At 40.3% G+C, this 15,784-nt stretch overlaps 1 protein-coding gene across 6 annotated transcripts in view; it reads left to right on the top strand.

The window, feature by feature from the left end:
• The window catches only part of Aoah (acyloxyacyl hydrolase), a 186,850-nt gene that overhangs the window by 12,583 nt on the left and 158,483 nt on the right, over positions 1–15,784 (top strand). For all 6 annotated transcript variants that reach the window (XM_075970119.1, XM_075970118.1, XM_075970122.1 and 3 more), the window contains exon 2: positions 8,585–8,680. In XM_075970119.1, the coding sequence (XP_075826234.1) occupies positions 8,585–8,680 (96 nt within the window). The remainder of the gene's footprint in view (positions 1–8,584; positions 8,681–15,784) is intronic.

Below are 15,784 nucleotides of genomic sequence, written 5' to 3'. Positions count from 1 at the left end.
TCATTGTATATCCAAAAGAAATTAAAATGATTGTAATAGAACATTATGGACAATTTTGTGTCATGAAAATCAAGAATTAAGACATGATGAGAAAATTGTGAAAAAAAAAGAAAGAAAGAAAAAGAAAAAGGAAAAAAAAAGACCAAAATACTGAAAATTAACTTAAGAAGAAATAAAAGGACTGAATAGACCTATATCAAGTCAAGAAATTAAATTAATAATTAGAAGTTGTATTAGTGTTCTTAAACTGCAAACAAAACAAAACAACCATGATTGTGTGTGCTACAAGTACAGAAATGGGTTCTCCAACAGTTTTGGAGGTTGAAGGTCTGAAGTCATCTATACTTGTCTCCTGGCTTCTGGGGTTGCAACATGACATCTTGTTCTTTATCTTATAGATGTGTAACCCCTGCATTCATAGTCACGTGGCTTTCCCTTCTTTTTGTGTGGTTGCCTCTTTTGGTGAGAGCACTTGCTATATTGATTATGGGCCTACTCTATTCTAGCACACCTCATCTCTACTTATTACAATAGCAATATCCCATTTTCAAACAAGGCATATGATCAAATTCCAAGAAGGACCTGCATTTAGGGGACGTCAGTCAAGTTTATGAAATCTCATGGTGAGCTCTTTTCACTATTGAGTCCCATAAAATATTAAGAAAGAAACAATTCCAGTGAAATGCAACTCCTGTCATAAAATAAGAGAAAGGACTATATTCCAATTTGTGTTATATTTTGCCTTAGTGTTAAATCCAGACAGATACCACAAGAAAGATTTTAACAGAACATTGCTACATAAACATAAACTTAAAATCTCTTAAAACACCCACCATATAAATTCAGCAACATAGAATTAAATAAATGGTACCTTATGACCAAATGGTGTCTTTGCTAGAAATGCATGGCTGACTTATGATCTGAATGTTGATTCATGGAGTGCACCAAATTAGCAAAATAAAGGGTATAATTGCATTATCAACCAAGCAGAAATGTGAATTATTTGACAAACTCTGTTAAGATATCTCAACAAATTGTAAAAGAAAGGAAATGGCCTCCCCCAACCTGAAAAAAGACACCTATGAGAACCCCACTGTTCACTGCAGATTTAATATGGTTTCCTTCCAAGATCAAGAGTCAGGCAGGATTTCCACCCTCACCAGCCCCATCACACACAAAAAACATTGGTTAAAGTCATAGAGACAAAAATGAATTAAAAAATAGAAATGTTCACTTTCCTAAATTTTTAGTTTTAACAGATGTGAGTAAAATATAGCAAGTATAATTAAAAGGTAAATGTTAATTAATTTAGAGGTATATTTATCAAAAACCAGAAAAGTGAAAGACTCCATTGATTAGCAACAGTTTTTCAAGTCAATTAGTTTTTAGTTATTTCAGGAAAACTAGAGGAAACAATAAGGCTGCCAGGTTATAGATCATTTCAAGTAATTTTTGATTAGAGCTCATTCTAGATTTTTGATATTTAACTCTGAGTAAGTTCAAAGAACTGAGTGATGTTTCAATATGAAAATATCACTATTCTCGTCTACTTACGAAATATCTTTCTCTGCACTTGCATGTGTTAAAAAACCACACCAACAAAAGTTATGCTGAATTTTGTCTCTACATAGATATGTTATATTCATTAACAGATATCGGTATTAATTTAGAATACCTAACAATTTCATTAAGATATACAATTATAAAAAATTTGCCGCCAGGCGGTGGTGGCACATGCCTTTAATCCCAGTACTCGGGAGGCAGAGGCAGGCAGATCTCTGTGAGTTCGAGGCCAGCCTGGTCTACAAGAGCTAGTTCCAGGACAGCCTCCAAAACCACAGAGAAACCTTGTCTCGAAAAACAAAAAAAAAAAAATTGCCTTATTATTCAATAATTTCTTTTATATTGGGAATGCATTCTGCTTACATGTTAGCTTTATTAATATAGAAACCCTATCTAGAATTTACTAGAGTCATACTTATTAAATTTTCATTTTTATTTCAATTTTTAGAAAATTTTAATGTGAAAATTAAAACAATGTGATCAATTAGGTTTTCACCACTAAATATATTACATTGGTATTAAATATATGGTGGAAAAAGAACTGAATGAAATAGAGCTGTCATTGAAAAATATTCCAGCTAAAGAATTATCAACAGCGAGTTAAAAGGAGAGCTTGGTTGTGTACTTTTTGAGTGAACGTGCATAGGAACAGATCACTGGTGTTCATATTTATTTACATCCACGTGAGGAATTACCTTCACTGTTCTACTGCTGTATTTACAATCTGTCCCAAATCACATACTTTGCAACTAATTAAATTGACATCTACATAGTAATTCTTATTACCCAATAAAATGTAGTTTACTCAAGGACTGAAGCGCCTCAGTCTCTTTCACGTCTCCTTTCTCCCAGCGTGGATTCTCACCTGGGACCACACTCCTTTTTCTCACCCCCCAGGCTTTAAAACATTCTACTGACCCCTTGGAAGAGTACACACTGGGGGGACACTAGTCAACCACACACAGGAAATCTCAAAGGCCGGGGGGTTTCACTAGTGCGTTCCGTAAAATACTAAGATTAAAAATAATTCTAATAAATGCAATTTTATAGAAGAGGAAGGAATACATCGCTTGTATTATGTTTTGCCCCAAAGTCAAATCCAACAGACATCACCAAGAAAGAAGTTAACAGAATATGATTTTACAAATGTAGATACATAACCTTGTCCCGCTCACCTATTCTCCAGCCTCTGAGCACATCCTGGAGGTGCTAACTTGTATGTGTTGCTTAAGTAAGGGGGTTGATGGTATGGACAGAGGTTGATGTTGAGGGCTATCTTAACTTCAATTTTTCATGAATCACCATTTTTTAAAAAAATATCTTTTATTTATTTTTATTTCATGTGCATTGGTGTTTTTGCCTTAATGTATGTCTGTGTGGGGTGTCAGATCCCTTGGAACTGGAATTACAGACAGTTGTGAGCTGCCATGTGGGTGCTAGGAATTGAATCTGGTCCTCTGGAGAGAAGCCAGTGCTCTTTATGGCTCATCCAGCTCTTCAGCCCCACGGCTCACTTTCAGTATGTGGTGACTTGGGTACAGCATTACTTTATGTCCCACAGCAGCTCAACCTCTTCTCGTTGCCTTCCTTGGCCTCTGCTTGCCCCCAAGCTCACATTTTCACTAGTAACTACCTCATACGGTGCTCTCTTGTTTCCAGTGTACTTGGCACAGCTGGCAGTTTGGGACTTGCTGAGTATTTTCTCATCAAAAGCACCACTTCAAGTGGCAGTTAGGACACAGAGCCTTAGAATCTACCAAATGTAGAAAAACAGTAGTTACCTGCAACAAAAGTGAATTCCGCCCTAGAAAAGGAAAAGCGTTAGTAATACTGCACGTTTTTCACAGACAAAATTCTGAACTTTGATTTCAGAAGTGTTCATGAAAAGTATGTCTGTCTGTCTGTCTGTCCCCTGTGGCTGCTTCAGAAGAGCGGAAGGAACATTTGTTAAATGTGTTCCTGCGGCAGGCACCATGTTCGGTGGCATTTGCTGTTATCACTGTATCCCTGCAGCTCTGTTACAAACACCCCCACTCACACAGGGTCATTTGCTTGCTCAGGGTTCTGTGGGACGGGTCCTATTGAATGACTGCTACCGAAAGACCCTGGGTCCACTCCAGCACACCTGGCAGATGGGGAAATGGCAGGAATGGATGATCCAGAATGGTCTCGTTCATAAACTGGTAGCTGACATGCTTAAGGCTAAGGTGCCTTAATTTCCCTCGAGCATGTTAGCTCACATTCCTGGCTGTACCTTTGGTCAAATGTCACTAAACATCACAAAGCCTCTTGAGGCACGGGTTTCATCCCAAGCCACTGTCACTTCTTGAACATTCTATTTGCCAAAGCAAGTCACATGGACAGACTTAACGGGCTGTAAACTAAGTTCCACCCCTCGAAAAGAAAGGCTGACCTGGTCGGCATTTTTAATGTACCACACAGGCAAGATTCCAGGCCACAGTGCGCGGTCTGCTGAGGTCCCTGGCTAGAAGTGGGGCCCTGTGGCCGCTTGTACTCAGGCCCATTTGCGTCTCTCCCCACTAGATGAGGGGTGTCTGCTTCTATGACAGTCACTGTGTTCAGACTCCAGGTAAGAAGGGATTTTCTATATATGAAGTCTTAGATTGGACCACAGAGTAAAACGCGTAGCTTTGCCCTGTCCACATTTCTTATTTCAACAACAGCTTGAACAAACTCCTCAGCAAAACCGGGCCTCTTATCAGAGACCAGAAAGTAATCTGTAATGGAAGGAATTACTCAGCACCCGTCTCTCCCAGGAAAACAATTGTTAGCTTGTCAAGGCAGGGAAAGCTCTTATTAGACTATAGGATCCCTCCATTACTGCTGCTGGAGAAGGCCAACACACATTTCACCACAGACCCTAAATTAACAATTCAACTGCAAGGGAGTGCAACCTGCTGGAGGGAGGTGAAGATGGACCCCTACATCAAAGCTCTTCCCAGCCAGGGTGTTCAGTGTTCCACACCCCATTACCTGCACATCTGTGGGGTCCTTTTGATCACAACTCTTCACTAGGCAAAGTGGTGAGAGTGGGAGGGTTCACCTGGTCTTCAGCGACAACTGGCTTTTCTCATTCTTTATCTTTCCTCTCCCTATCACTGGGGCCTGGCTCCTTTGTGTCTACCTAATGATTTTTCCAATTTTAGCCAGCAGTGCTAAGGGACTGGAACCATCACGAGTCTTTGATGGGATTTCTTTGAGTCAGAGTCGAAAGGAAAGCCTGTACCTGTACTACAAAGAAGTTGGCTGGTTTCCGCGGAGCCCAGGGCACTTTGTATGCAGCCTTTTAAGCTGTGGCTTAAAACAAATGCAAATAAGTGTTGGTGTGGATTTCCCAACCCATGGCTCCCCTGAAATGGACATTCTTAAAATCAAATTCCAAGAAGCACCCCTTTGTGTCCCATGTTCTCCCAACATTCCTGCTGATCTGAATGAATGTTTGCTTTCCACACCTTGCATCCTAGCCTGTCTATTAGGCCATTAATTTATAACAAACTATGATTTTTAAGTAGGAAGGAGAAAGAAAATTTGCCCCTCACTAAATTATAGGAAATGTGGAGAAATCCACCATACTCTTTCAGGTTGTATGTGTCTCTGCTGAAAAGGTTTTTTCCCCTTCTGCTCTGCGTGGCCTCGGCAAAGTAGCCTCTCAGGTATCCTTGGGTGCTAATTTGCATCGTTAGAAATTTGGGAAGTATATTGGGAATGCCCCATAGACGAGGATAACACTACTAGAGACTACACTGTTTATCTGGGGTCCCCATCAAGTTCTAGCATTTTCTTGCCTAGAACAAGTGTCTTTGGTTGGATGCATGCTTCCTTTGTTAAAGGCAATGTCACAAGACTCCTCTGATTTGGGAGAAACTATTTAAAGATTTTTGTCATCTTCCCTCCCATGCTTGCCCAATACTTGGAGAAAAGAGAGACCCCATGAGCAAGTTTCTCTAGCCACCAATATCCTGACATAGTTTTCTGAGGCACATCTTCTTGGAGAGGCAGTTCCTTCCACTAAGACTGTTTTCTTCACTCTCTCTTAGTAAACAAGTGCGGTGCTCTCGCACGGTGCTGTCCCTGGACTGGAAGAAAGACATGATTGACTCTGCTCTTATCAACTCTGGAAGCTGATATCAGAGCAGTATGGAGTGCCAGTCCAAGGTTGTTAGTACAGTGGGTCTTTATGTCAATGGCTCCCAGAACTATGTATTCAACCAACCTCTGAGCAAAATGTGTTATAGGTGTCTGTTTTGAACATGTACAGATTTTTTTCTCTTTTCATTATTCCCTGAACAATACAGTATAACAACTATTTGCAACTTATACTATCATGTTAGCTGTTATAAGTAATTGAGAGGTGACTTAGAGGATCTAGGAGAGTGTATATAGGTTGAGGGTCTTGAGCAACTGCAGATTTTGGTACCTACGTGGGTTCTAGAATTCACCTGTCACAGATAAGGGAGATGTCTGTAGAGAGTTCTGAGATGAGGGAAGACAGTGATAAGCATACTGATTAGATAGAGAAGATAAAGTTTCAAAAGGATTTTGTAGGAGATTTTGAGTGGGTAAAGAGTGACCATTGACGGGGGACTAAAATGAGCTTACAACTCACAAAACTTTTTATGCTCCTTTATCATCTTATTTTTAACAAGAAAATCCTGTCAAATCAAGATGGTTTTAGCCTTATTCCTTTGATAAATATAAACCCATTCTCACTGTGGGTCTAGAACTAAGTTTTAAGTACCCATAGTCTACTTCAGTCATGAAAATCTCCCATGCTTCTTTGTGTTTACTTGGGGATTCAGAATGAAAATGATTTTTATGAAAACTATAGCGAATTATATGTGGGGTAATATGAAATTCCTTTGTATTTAAGGTATCCAGAATCATAATAGTTAATGGTCTGAATATTGAACGTAATTCCCAATGGAATCTCTGCTTGGCGATAGCACCAAGCCTTTTATGTCACTTCCAAATCCCCATGTTCACTACCTTTTGAGTCATTTCTGGACACCAATCACGACAGCTCACTGATGACCTGATGCAAGAAGTGACTTCAGAGCCTCCCTGGCTGCTCGCCAGCACATGCTGGTTTGATTAGGAGCTGCATGTTCTGCACATTTCTGAAAGAATCTGCTGTTTGTCTCAAGGGAAACAAATAAGCTGAGTGGCCTCTCACCTTGCTATCCTGTTTCATGTCTTCACTGTTCTCTAAAATGAGATTGCATTGGATTTATATTTTAAAAACAGAACGAATACACATGAAAATGCTTTTTAGGCCATAGAATGTTAATCGGCATCAGCTATTGAATTCATGGCAATGTAAGAAAACCCTCAAAGGCTGTCTCTTCATTTAAAAGATATAGTCAATCAGACTTGATGGTTGATGCTACTAAACACACCAGCAAGTAGGTGCTGTCGGCCCAGGAAGATGACGGCTGCAAAGGTCTCAGTACTCATGTCTAGTGAGCACCATCTCCCCAGCCAAAGGAAGCAGAGTGCTACCAGGCACTTAAGTATCTAGATAGGTGGCCATCTCTCATTTCTTCATGGCATTCTCTAGTTTTATAGAAGGTTTTATTTCTTTCTGTCTAGAAATGCCCAATGGCATTGCTCACTGTCTTGCAGGGTCCATGGTGGGAATTTGGCTTTAATGACACTAGTATATAAATTGAGGGCTCCTGCTTGCTGATTTTCTCAGTCTCCCTTCTAATTAGCTTCTTCAGGTGGAACTCTGCAGCAAAAAAATCTGCTAAGTAGTGCCCACTTTTCCTAAGAGACTGAAGTCTGCATCTTCTCACCACTTACAGATCTTGGGTCAAGACAATACTTTTCTATAAAGAAAGAGTCTCTTCCTTATAGGAAAATAATGTTTGAACTCCTTCAGCAGCTTGGTAGATTGAGGCAAGAAATAGAAGCTTCGATAAACGTGAGCTTAGCAATCTTGGGAGTCTACATATCCTGTACCAAAGTAAGGGAAAGAATATATTCCTAACGTGCTCAAGATTTCTTCTGGACACCCATATTGGGTTCATACTTTTCGCTGTGAGCTCTCTAGCCTGAGATGTTTCCCAGGGACTTGTATTCTGAAGGCACACTCAGTTGTATCGTCATCCCAATTAATCATCACACTTGCACTGTAGAAAAATCTTACTTCCTGCTTGTTAAGGAAACCAAAGCTTAAAAAGGGAAGATGTTAAAAAAAAAAAAAAAGAGGATGTTGAGTCCAAGGCTGTAAAGTCAGGACTCAATCCTAGGTCTTCTGGGAAATTTCCACTACTATTTGAAATTTAGAAATCTGTCTTTAGGTCCCAGGCCACAATGATGTGGGACAGAAATGATCTACCACTAAAAAAGACACCTACTGCAGAGAACAAACTGGAGATTTGAGAAGCTAGTACCTATGGATTGTGTACAACTTTCTGATGGGGAATCTTTGCAAACCAATTATCTTCAAGAGGTGGGGCCAAGTAAGGGGGTGGCTTTCTGGGACCCGGAGAAAAACAGCACATGGCCCAGGTGCCCTCTCTCTGTGGCTCCCTCACAGCGCAGCTGAGCTTGGACTTCTCATTCCTGTTTCACGAGTTCCCCCTTATAATAAATAAAAATATGATTTTTTTTAGCTTTTAGCTAACCTGGTTATTTTCCAAATTGAGCTAACTACTACAACGTTCCTCACCCTATCTTATTTAAATATCATCTCTTTCTCTTAATTTCTCTGGGGTTTAAGCCAGATTAATTACTTCCCCCAAGTCACATAGCTCACAAGTGGTGAAGCTACTCTGACAACCCCGGCTTTCTGAGCCCTCAGCCCAGTCTTCTCATCTCACTTCTCGTTTGACTGTAAATCCCAGTGCATTTATGTATGCTATAGATGTTTAAGGGCAAAAGCAAGGGAAGTTTTCTGCCTCCGCTGGTGTTCTTTAGGACCCAGTCTTTCTACCTTCCTTCCCTAGCCCCTCCAGCCCCCTTGTAACCTGCTAACATGCTCTTCTCCTCCCTGCAGGGTGTGTGCTGGTGGTGTCTGTGATTGAACAGCTGGCACAAGTTCACAACTCTTCGGTCCAGGTGGCAATGGAGAGACTGTGCAGCTACCTGCCTGGTAAATCTGCAAGGGCCCTGATCCCTGATACTCCGTGTCTTGCTTCTCTTCTCTTCTGTGAATTACCAAGATGGAGATTGCACCCTGCTAAGACTTATGGGATGGGGGAGATTTGCTTGTGCTTTCCTTAGATTCATATTCTCATGGTGTTTATAGATAGAGACTGAAATAAAATGTCAACTCCAGGGAGTTTCTGTATGACATTCTCTCCCATGGCAGACATCACTGAGGCCATATAGGGAGAAAATGTTGAAAGGCCAATGACCACTAGCATATCACAATAACAATGACTTTCCCCACCTGATGATAATCATCTTAGATATTAAGAAGTTAATGAATAATTCTTCTTTATCGTGCACACATTCACAGACACACAGAGTCCTACTAATATAGACATTAGGCTGGGAGGATTTCTGATCTCAACACCCCAAATAGGAAGATATCAGAGACACCCCTTCCATTTCACCTGGATCTCAGTTAACTTTCTCACCCATTATGCAATCCACGGAGCTGATGGGTGTTTGAGAAAGCTCTGTATTTGTTTTTCAGATTCGGCAGAAAGAAAATATTTGCTCTGTTTTCTGTGTACATAGTTATGTATTTGAGAGTCAAATTTTCCTTCTCCTGGTAGAAACTAATTCTCCAGGAAGGCTGACACTATTAAGTATGTTATCCAGCCTGAGAGTGATTGTGTCTTTGATTTATATGCTACCCCATGTCAGTAGCAAAAAAAAATCATTTTCTGAAAATTGCATTGTTCAATATATGAACTTACAAGATAAAATATTTAGAACTCAAAAAGAAAGACTACAAGAGAATAGTATACACACACCTGTTTGTAATGTCTCGGATGGATCATTGTTAAGATCTCAATCTATTTATATTAAGTCTTTAGAGAAATTAAATCATAGCAGATAAACTAGAAACACCTTCTGGCTTTGTCTGCCCCAGTTCCATTTTCCACCAACTCCCTAGAAGGAGAAATGAGCTTAATGAATATTGTTTTACAGGATTTCACATTTACATATTTGCTCAACTGGATCTGGAAGTAAGTTGTAGTTATTTTGTTAGCAACTTTTAAAACAATTTCTGGTAAAACAAAAACAGTTGTGGAAACCACAAAAAGTGAGCGTATAACTTTTCATTTTGAAAGGTAACCTCCTCCGTAAAGAACCCAGGTCAGCAAAAGCAGATAAATAGCTTTCCCAGAGGTCCTCGTCACGTGTCCACGTCCACCCAAAGGAAAACGTCTAACTTTGCAGTAAATGTTACTTTATGATTTTGTTCACTTTTATCATAACTATCTTCTTGTTTTACATTTCTGGTGTGTCTCCCAGGTCTTTTACTATCTATAACTTAACTTTTCATCTTTTCATTTCCCATATAACTTAGCTATGAATTTTGTCCTGTAACTCTTTCCACAGCCTTTTCTTCTCACAGGATTTTCTGACTTCTTGTATACCTGTGGTGTAACAGAACATGTTTCTTCTAAGTTCTGTGATTTCTCAGAATTGGAACCTAAGTCCAGAGCTTGGACACTCCCAATTTGCCAACTTGATTCCTTTGGCAAAATGATACAAGGTTCTCTCTCTCTCTCTCTCTCTCTCTCTCTCTCTCTCTCTCTCTCTCTCTCTTTCCTCTCTCTCTCTCTCTCCCTTTCTCCCTTCCTCACTCACTCCCTCCCTGCCTCTCTGTGCCCGTTATGTAATTCTAACAACTATTGATGCTTCATGGGGGTGAGAAGTATCAACTTATTGGGAGGTATACCATTGGTATCATTCATTAATTGAAGTATATTTAACCTATTTCCTCATTATCTTATTTGAATATTTTCCTATAGTACCTAGTTCAATTTGAAAAACCAAGACATATGCTTTATTCTTTACTTAGCAGCAATTTAAAGAGATTGAAAAAGCAATCATTTTCTTTAAAATGCTACAGAGTCATGATTTAAACATAACTGAGAGATTTCAGTCAATTGCAACCATTATCCTACTGAAGCACAAATAACCCCTTCTTTGACCAGAAGGTCAGAACCTCCTTTTCAGTTTGATGATGAGCTCAAATCACCCTAGCAGCTTTCTCAGTAGCTGGACTAGCCAGGTATTCCAGCCATGTCTTGTTCACTCCTGGGGCTTGAAATCAATCATTTTTCTTAGAAATCTAAGAGGGCCTTTTTAGTGACAATTCCTACATTATAACTAAAGTCTGGGCACTTGGTAATCCTGATTATATTAATGGTCAGTTTATCTCAGTCTCATCTGTGGACAGGGATTTAAAAAAACACATGCGTATACACTTAACATGTATAATGTTTAATATAAATCTAATGAGTTCATGGTGCCGCTTTCAATTCAAATCCAAAACTACAACTATTTTTCTTAATTGATTTTGTTTCTTAGTTGGTGTCTCTTTCTTTCCTGTAAAGTCCTTATTGTCAAAGTGATGGCTAGAACTACATAGCCCATAACTTCCCATTCACTGCCCCTTACCACACACTCACAGTCCACAGTATCAGTTCCAGTATATTTCCCATTTCTTATTTCATGCAGTTCACGTTTGTTGAGAGCAATTAAGATTGGTTTTTGCATATAGTTTTCCCGTTTCTCCACCTTTTAGAAACATTGACCTATATGATCTGAGCACAATGCCGTTGTTTGAAATACCTCTCCAGTCACCAGCTGCGTGGCTCATGTCCACCCCACCTCTCTTATGGCTGTCCCTCTAGCGGAACTGATGCCTGAAGCTCATTCCTCAGGAAGCATCCTTAGGGAAATTGGCCCCTGAATTCTTGCATGTTCATAACAGGCTGTTTGCAAACTTTAGACTTGAAAGCCATAGGTTTTGTGGATATAAATCTTTGTGGGTCTCTGGAGATAGCAGAGTAGGTAGGAGCAATTGCTACAAGTCTCCGTTCAAAACCCTAATAAACACACAAAATGTTACACTCACTGTGACTTCAGGACTATGAGAGTGGAGATGTGGGAACAGGAGGATCACTGGAGCTTGCTGGCTGCCAGTCTGGCATCAAGACTGATGGAAAACCCTGCCTCAAAGGAATAAAATGGAGAGCGATAGAGTAGGACACCAGGTGTCTTCCTCTGGCTTCCAGGCATGTGCATGGATGTGTGTCCCAATGTACATACACACACGCACGCACACATGTACATACACACACATGTACACACATGTACACACGTACATACACACACGTACATACACACAAATACATACACACACTCCAAAAATTCTTTGGTATACAAGTTCTTTCCATGAAACTCCTAATTGCTAAAAAGTCTAGTGTGGGACTGGAAAGATGGCTCAGCAGTTAAGAACACTTGCTGCTCTTGCAGAGGATCCAGGTTTGGTTCTCAGAACTGGTATTAGGCAGCTCATAATAGCCTGTAACTCCAATTCCAGGGGCTCTAAGGCCCTCTCCTAACCTCCCTGGACACCAGACTCACACATTGTACACATTCATACATGGAAGCAAAACACTTATACACATAAAATAAAATGAATAAATATTTTTTAAAATGAAAATAAGTTAGAAGGTTAATTTGGATCTAGTTTTTTCTTCCCTTAAAAGTCACTTGTTCTGTTTGACAATCATTTCAAAAGATATTTTTCTTTTTGTTTTCTGTGAAATTTAGTGATCTAAACAGAACATGTTTCAGACTTCATCACTGAATGTTCATGTTCTCAGGCAAGCAGTGTGTTCAAGTATATACATTTCCTAACTGAAGGAAAGACTTTTTATTTCTTCCATTTCCTTGGTTTGGGTTTCTTTTTTTTAATCCATATATCGAATCTTCATTGTCTGTCTGACACTTTACCTCCCCTTTGAGTCCTTTTCTGTCTCTCTTTGTGTGGGTGTGCTGAGTGCTGTGGCGGAACCCAGGACCCCATGTACACTGGCCAGAGCTCTCATGGACTGTAACCCACACCGTCTTTGTGTCTTAGCACTAAACATCTTCCTCCTTTCACCTCCGAATTCTCTGAAGGCCCCGTCTGCTGTTTCCATTTGTTCTGTATTTGTTATTGTTAAACTTCATTTCCTTTATGATTTCTAGTCTTTCTTGATTTCTTTTATCCCGTATCCGAGCTTTTTCTAACATGAATTTTTTTTCTCTCTTTTCATGTCTTATATCATTTTATTAACAACTTCTCTCATTTGGAAACTCTGCTTTAATCTTTTCTTTTGTCGTGGTTTCTAATGTGGTTTTATGATCTGTAGGAATGTTATTCCTTTTTTTTCCTTGTAATAGCTTTGTATGGGAGTTGACCTAGATACATTTCTGTTGCTTAATTTTTTTTTTTTTTTGTGAAATTAGTCTTTAAAACTCTGAAAAGGAAATGCACGAAATAGAGTTTCTGAATGCTCATAGCGCTGTCTTTGTTGCTTTTGTGCAGTGTTTAAAGTACAGGTTGCTTGCTGCTCAGATTTTCTACATCTTTCCCCTGCCCACTTTCACCAGGAGCTTCCTTCATCTGTATTTTTAAGCAAACCAGCAGTTTCCCCTGATCATGGGCAGTGCTCACAAGGGATATGGGGGTCCACTTCTCAGAGTTTATGGGTATCAGATTATTCTAACTCCTTTATCTAACTCCTTAATCCTCCTGGGGCTGGAGAGATAGCTCAGGGGTTAAAAGCACTGCCTGTTCTTCCAAAGGTCCTGAGCTCGATTCCCAGCAACCACGTGATGGCTCCCTACCATCTGTAATGAGATTTGGTGCCCTCCTGAGGAAGAAACCTTGGTCAGGCATCCTCATCAACTTAGACCATGAAACCCAGTTTGGACTAGTTCAACAGAACCGCCATATACAGGCTGCACATGCATGCTTCAGCATTGCCAGGGCATAAATTTCAAATTTCATTTTCATGAATCCTTCTGACTTTAAGTGCTGTGGGCAAAATTCCTGGGCTCAGTTGCCATCTTCTGGCTGACTCATTCAGCTTTGGAGTCAGCCCCTGACACCTCTGGGCTCTCTTTTGGCACAAATGCTGACGAACCGTCTTTGCATAACACTGTGCCATGTTCATGGGGTTCCTCAAGCTGTTTTAACTGTTTTCCCTGGACTTTGCTAGCCTTGGTGGGAGGTGTCAAAGAGATTCCAAAGCACCACTGCTTCCTGGCTACCTTTCTAGTATTGTCCCTTGCTAAGGTTTTAACTTTACATCAATAGTTATGCGTTCCTTTACAGCATCCTGTTTTCATTCTGTATTATGTTTTAAAAACCTATATCCATTAAGACAATTCCTCAATGTTTTTTTTTTTTTATCATGGAAACATCTTATGTCTTTGATTTATACCCTTCCTTGTTAGTTGACATTCAGAATCTGTCAAAAAGTCTCACTTCTACAGTTTGGGTATGGTTTGAATATGTCCCCCCAAAGATTCATGTACTGGAGGCTTTGTCTCCAGTGTGGTGGTACATTTTTTGTGTCATAGTCTAACATAGGTGATACAGCTGTGGGTATCACCCTGGTAAGAAGGGACTAGTGCTGAGATTATGGAGATAATTTGCACCTCAGAAAAGGTTGTTAGAAAAAAGAACAGATATGCCAGGCATTTTAGCACATACCTGAGGTATCAACTATTTGGAAGGTGAAGGTCCTGTGCAACATGCTTAGGCATTGTCTCTACACAGTAAAAAAAAACTCTCGTGGGAGCCAAGGAAACTGTGCACTGGGTGTGCTTGCAGCACAGCCTGATGACCCGGTTGAACCCCCAGAACCCACATAAATATTATGGAGTTATCCTGACCTCACATGTGAACTGTGGTACCTGTGTCCCCCTCATGTCATGCACCCCCATATTCTCTCTCTCTCTCTCTCTCTCTCTCTCTCTCTCTCTCTCTCTCTCTCTCACACACACACACACACACACACACACGAAAGAGAGAGACAGAGACAGACAGAGAAAAGAGACGGAGAGAGAGAGAGAAACAATCTAAACACTTTTTAAAGAAGCAAGTTTTTGCAAAAGCCCCTCCTACTCTGCTTCTGGCCTCCCGTGCAAGTGCTGACTCCCCTTTACTGTTCTCTTCTGCAGAAAGGAGACAGAAATGAACAAATGAAGCCACCTCATCTTAGCCTCCAACACTGAGAGCTGAGTGAGGATCTCTCTGCACACATTGGTTATAGTGACACGTTTCACATCTCTGGGCTAAAGAGGGAAACATTACTACCATTTTCCAAAGGAGGACTTTGTAGGGGGTCACAGTTGTCACTAAACCTGCCCTGCCACTTGCTCCTTCCATGCAACTGTCTCAGTGTCATATGGACCATTTGCATCTTGAGTTTTCATTTTCTTTTTCCAAGGAAGTTATGTTGCCCAAAGGACAGAAAGGGAACGCCTACTGATTGGGAACCTGGTCTGGCACAGGGGAAGTAGAGCAGACAACAGGGTTTCTAGGGTGTGTTTCCTACTCAAGTGGGGCAACTCCAGTGATTGAAAAAGGTGTTGGGGGTCTTTTTGATATTATCAGGAAATTTGGGGACTTTGGTATGGAAACCAGCATGCTGTTCAGCTCAAATCGTCACACCTCTTGACAGACTTAAAGACAGTTGTGACATTCTATTCTGATTCAGTGACTGTAAAAAACCTGCGCAGAATGTATGGAATAACGAAAAGACTATCTCCTAGCTAAGACTTCTCCTAGAAAACATAATATGCCCAGCCCATAGTATTGCCTTGGATCTAATACTGACTTCTGTGTGATAATCCAGAAGCAGGAGGAATAGACAAAGATGAAATTATGCATGTAAACACACATTTATTAAAAATGATTTCTAAGTATTCTCTTTGCCCCTAAAGCTAAACAAACACAAAATCCCTTGCCTTAGCAGACACAGCCTGTGAGCTGCACTCTAGAGAATGATGTCTGGGTAGATTTCAGCCTTCAATACCCAAACAAACTGATGTTTCAAACAGGGCAATGTCTTTCTGGCCTTCCCTTCCACCTGAGCTTTCACATATGGTTCTCATTAGTAAACACTTTAGAATAATCTCAGAATCATCAATGGGGAAATGATATGGAGTCATTGTGGTTAGCAGTCAACAAAATCACATGTTCTGAGTGTCATACCAGAACGTCACT

The sequence above is a fragment of the Microtus pennsylvanicus genome, chromosome 4 (genome assembly GCF_037038515.1).
Source record: "Microtus pennsylvanicus isolate mMicPen1 chromosome 4, mMicPen1.hap1, whole genome shotgun sequence".
NCBI lineage: Eukaryota > Metazoa > Chordata > Mammalia > Rodentia > Cricetidae > Microtus > Microtus pennsylvanicus.
Note: the sequence above shows the minus strand (reverse complement) of the source record. Positions and strands in the feature narration are given on the sequence as shown.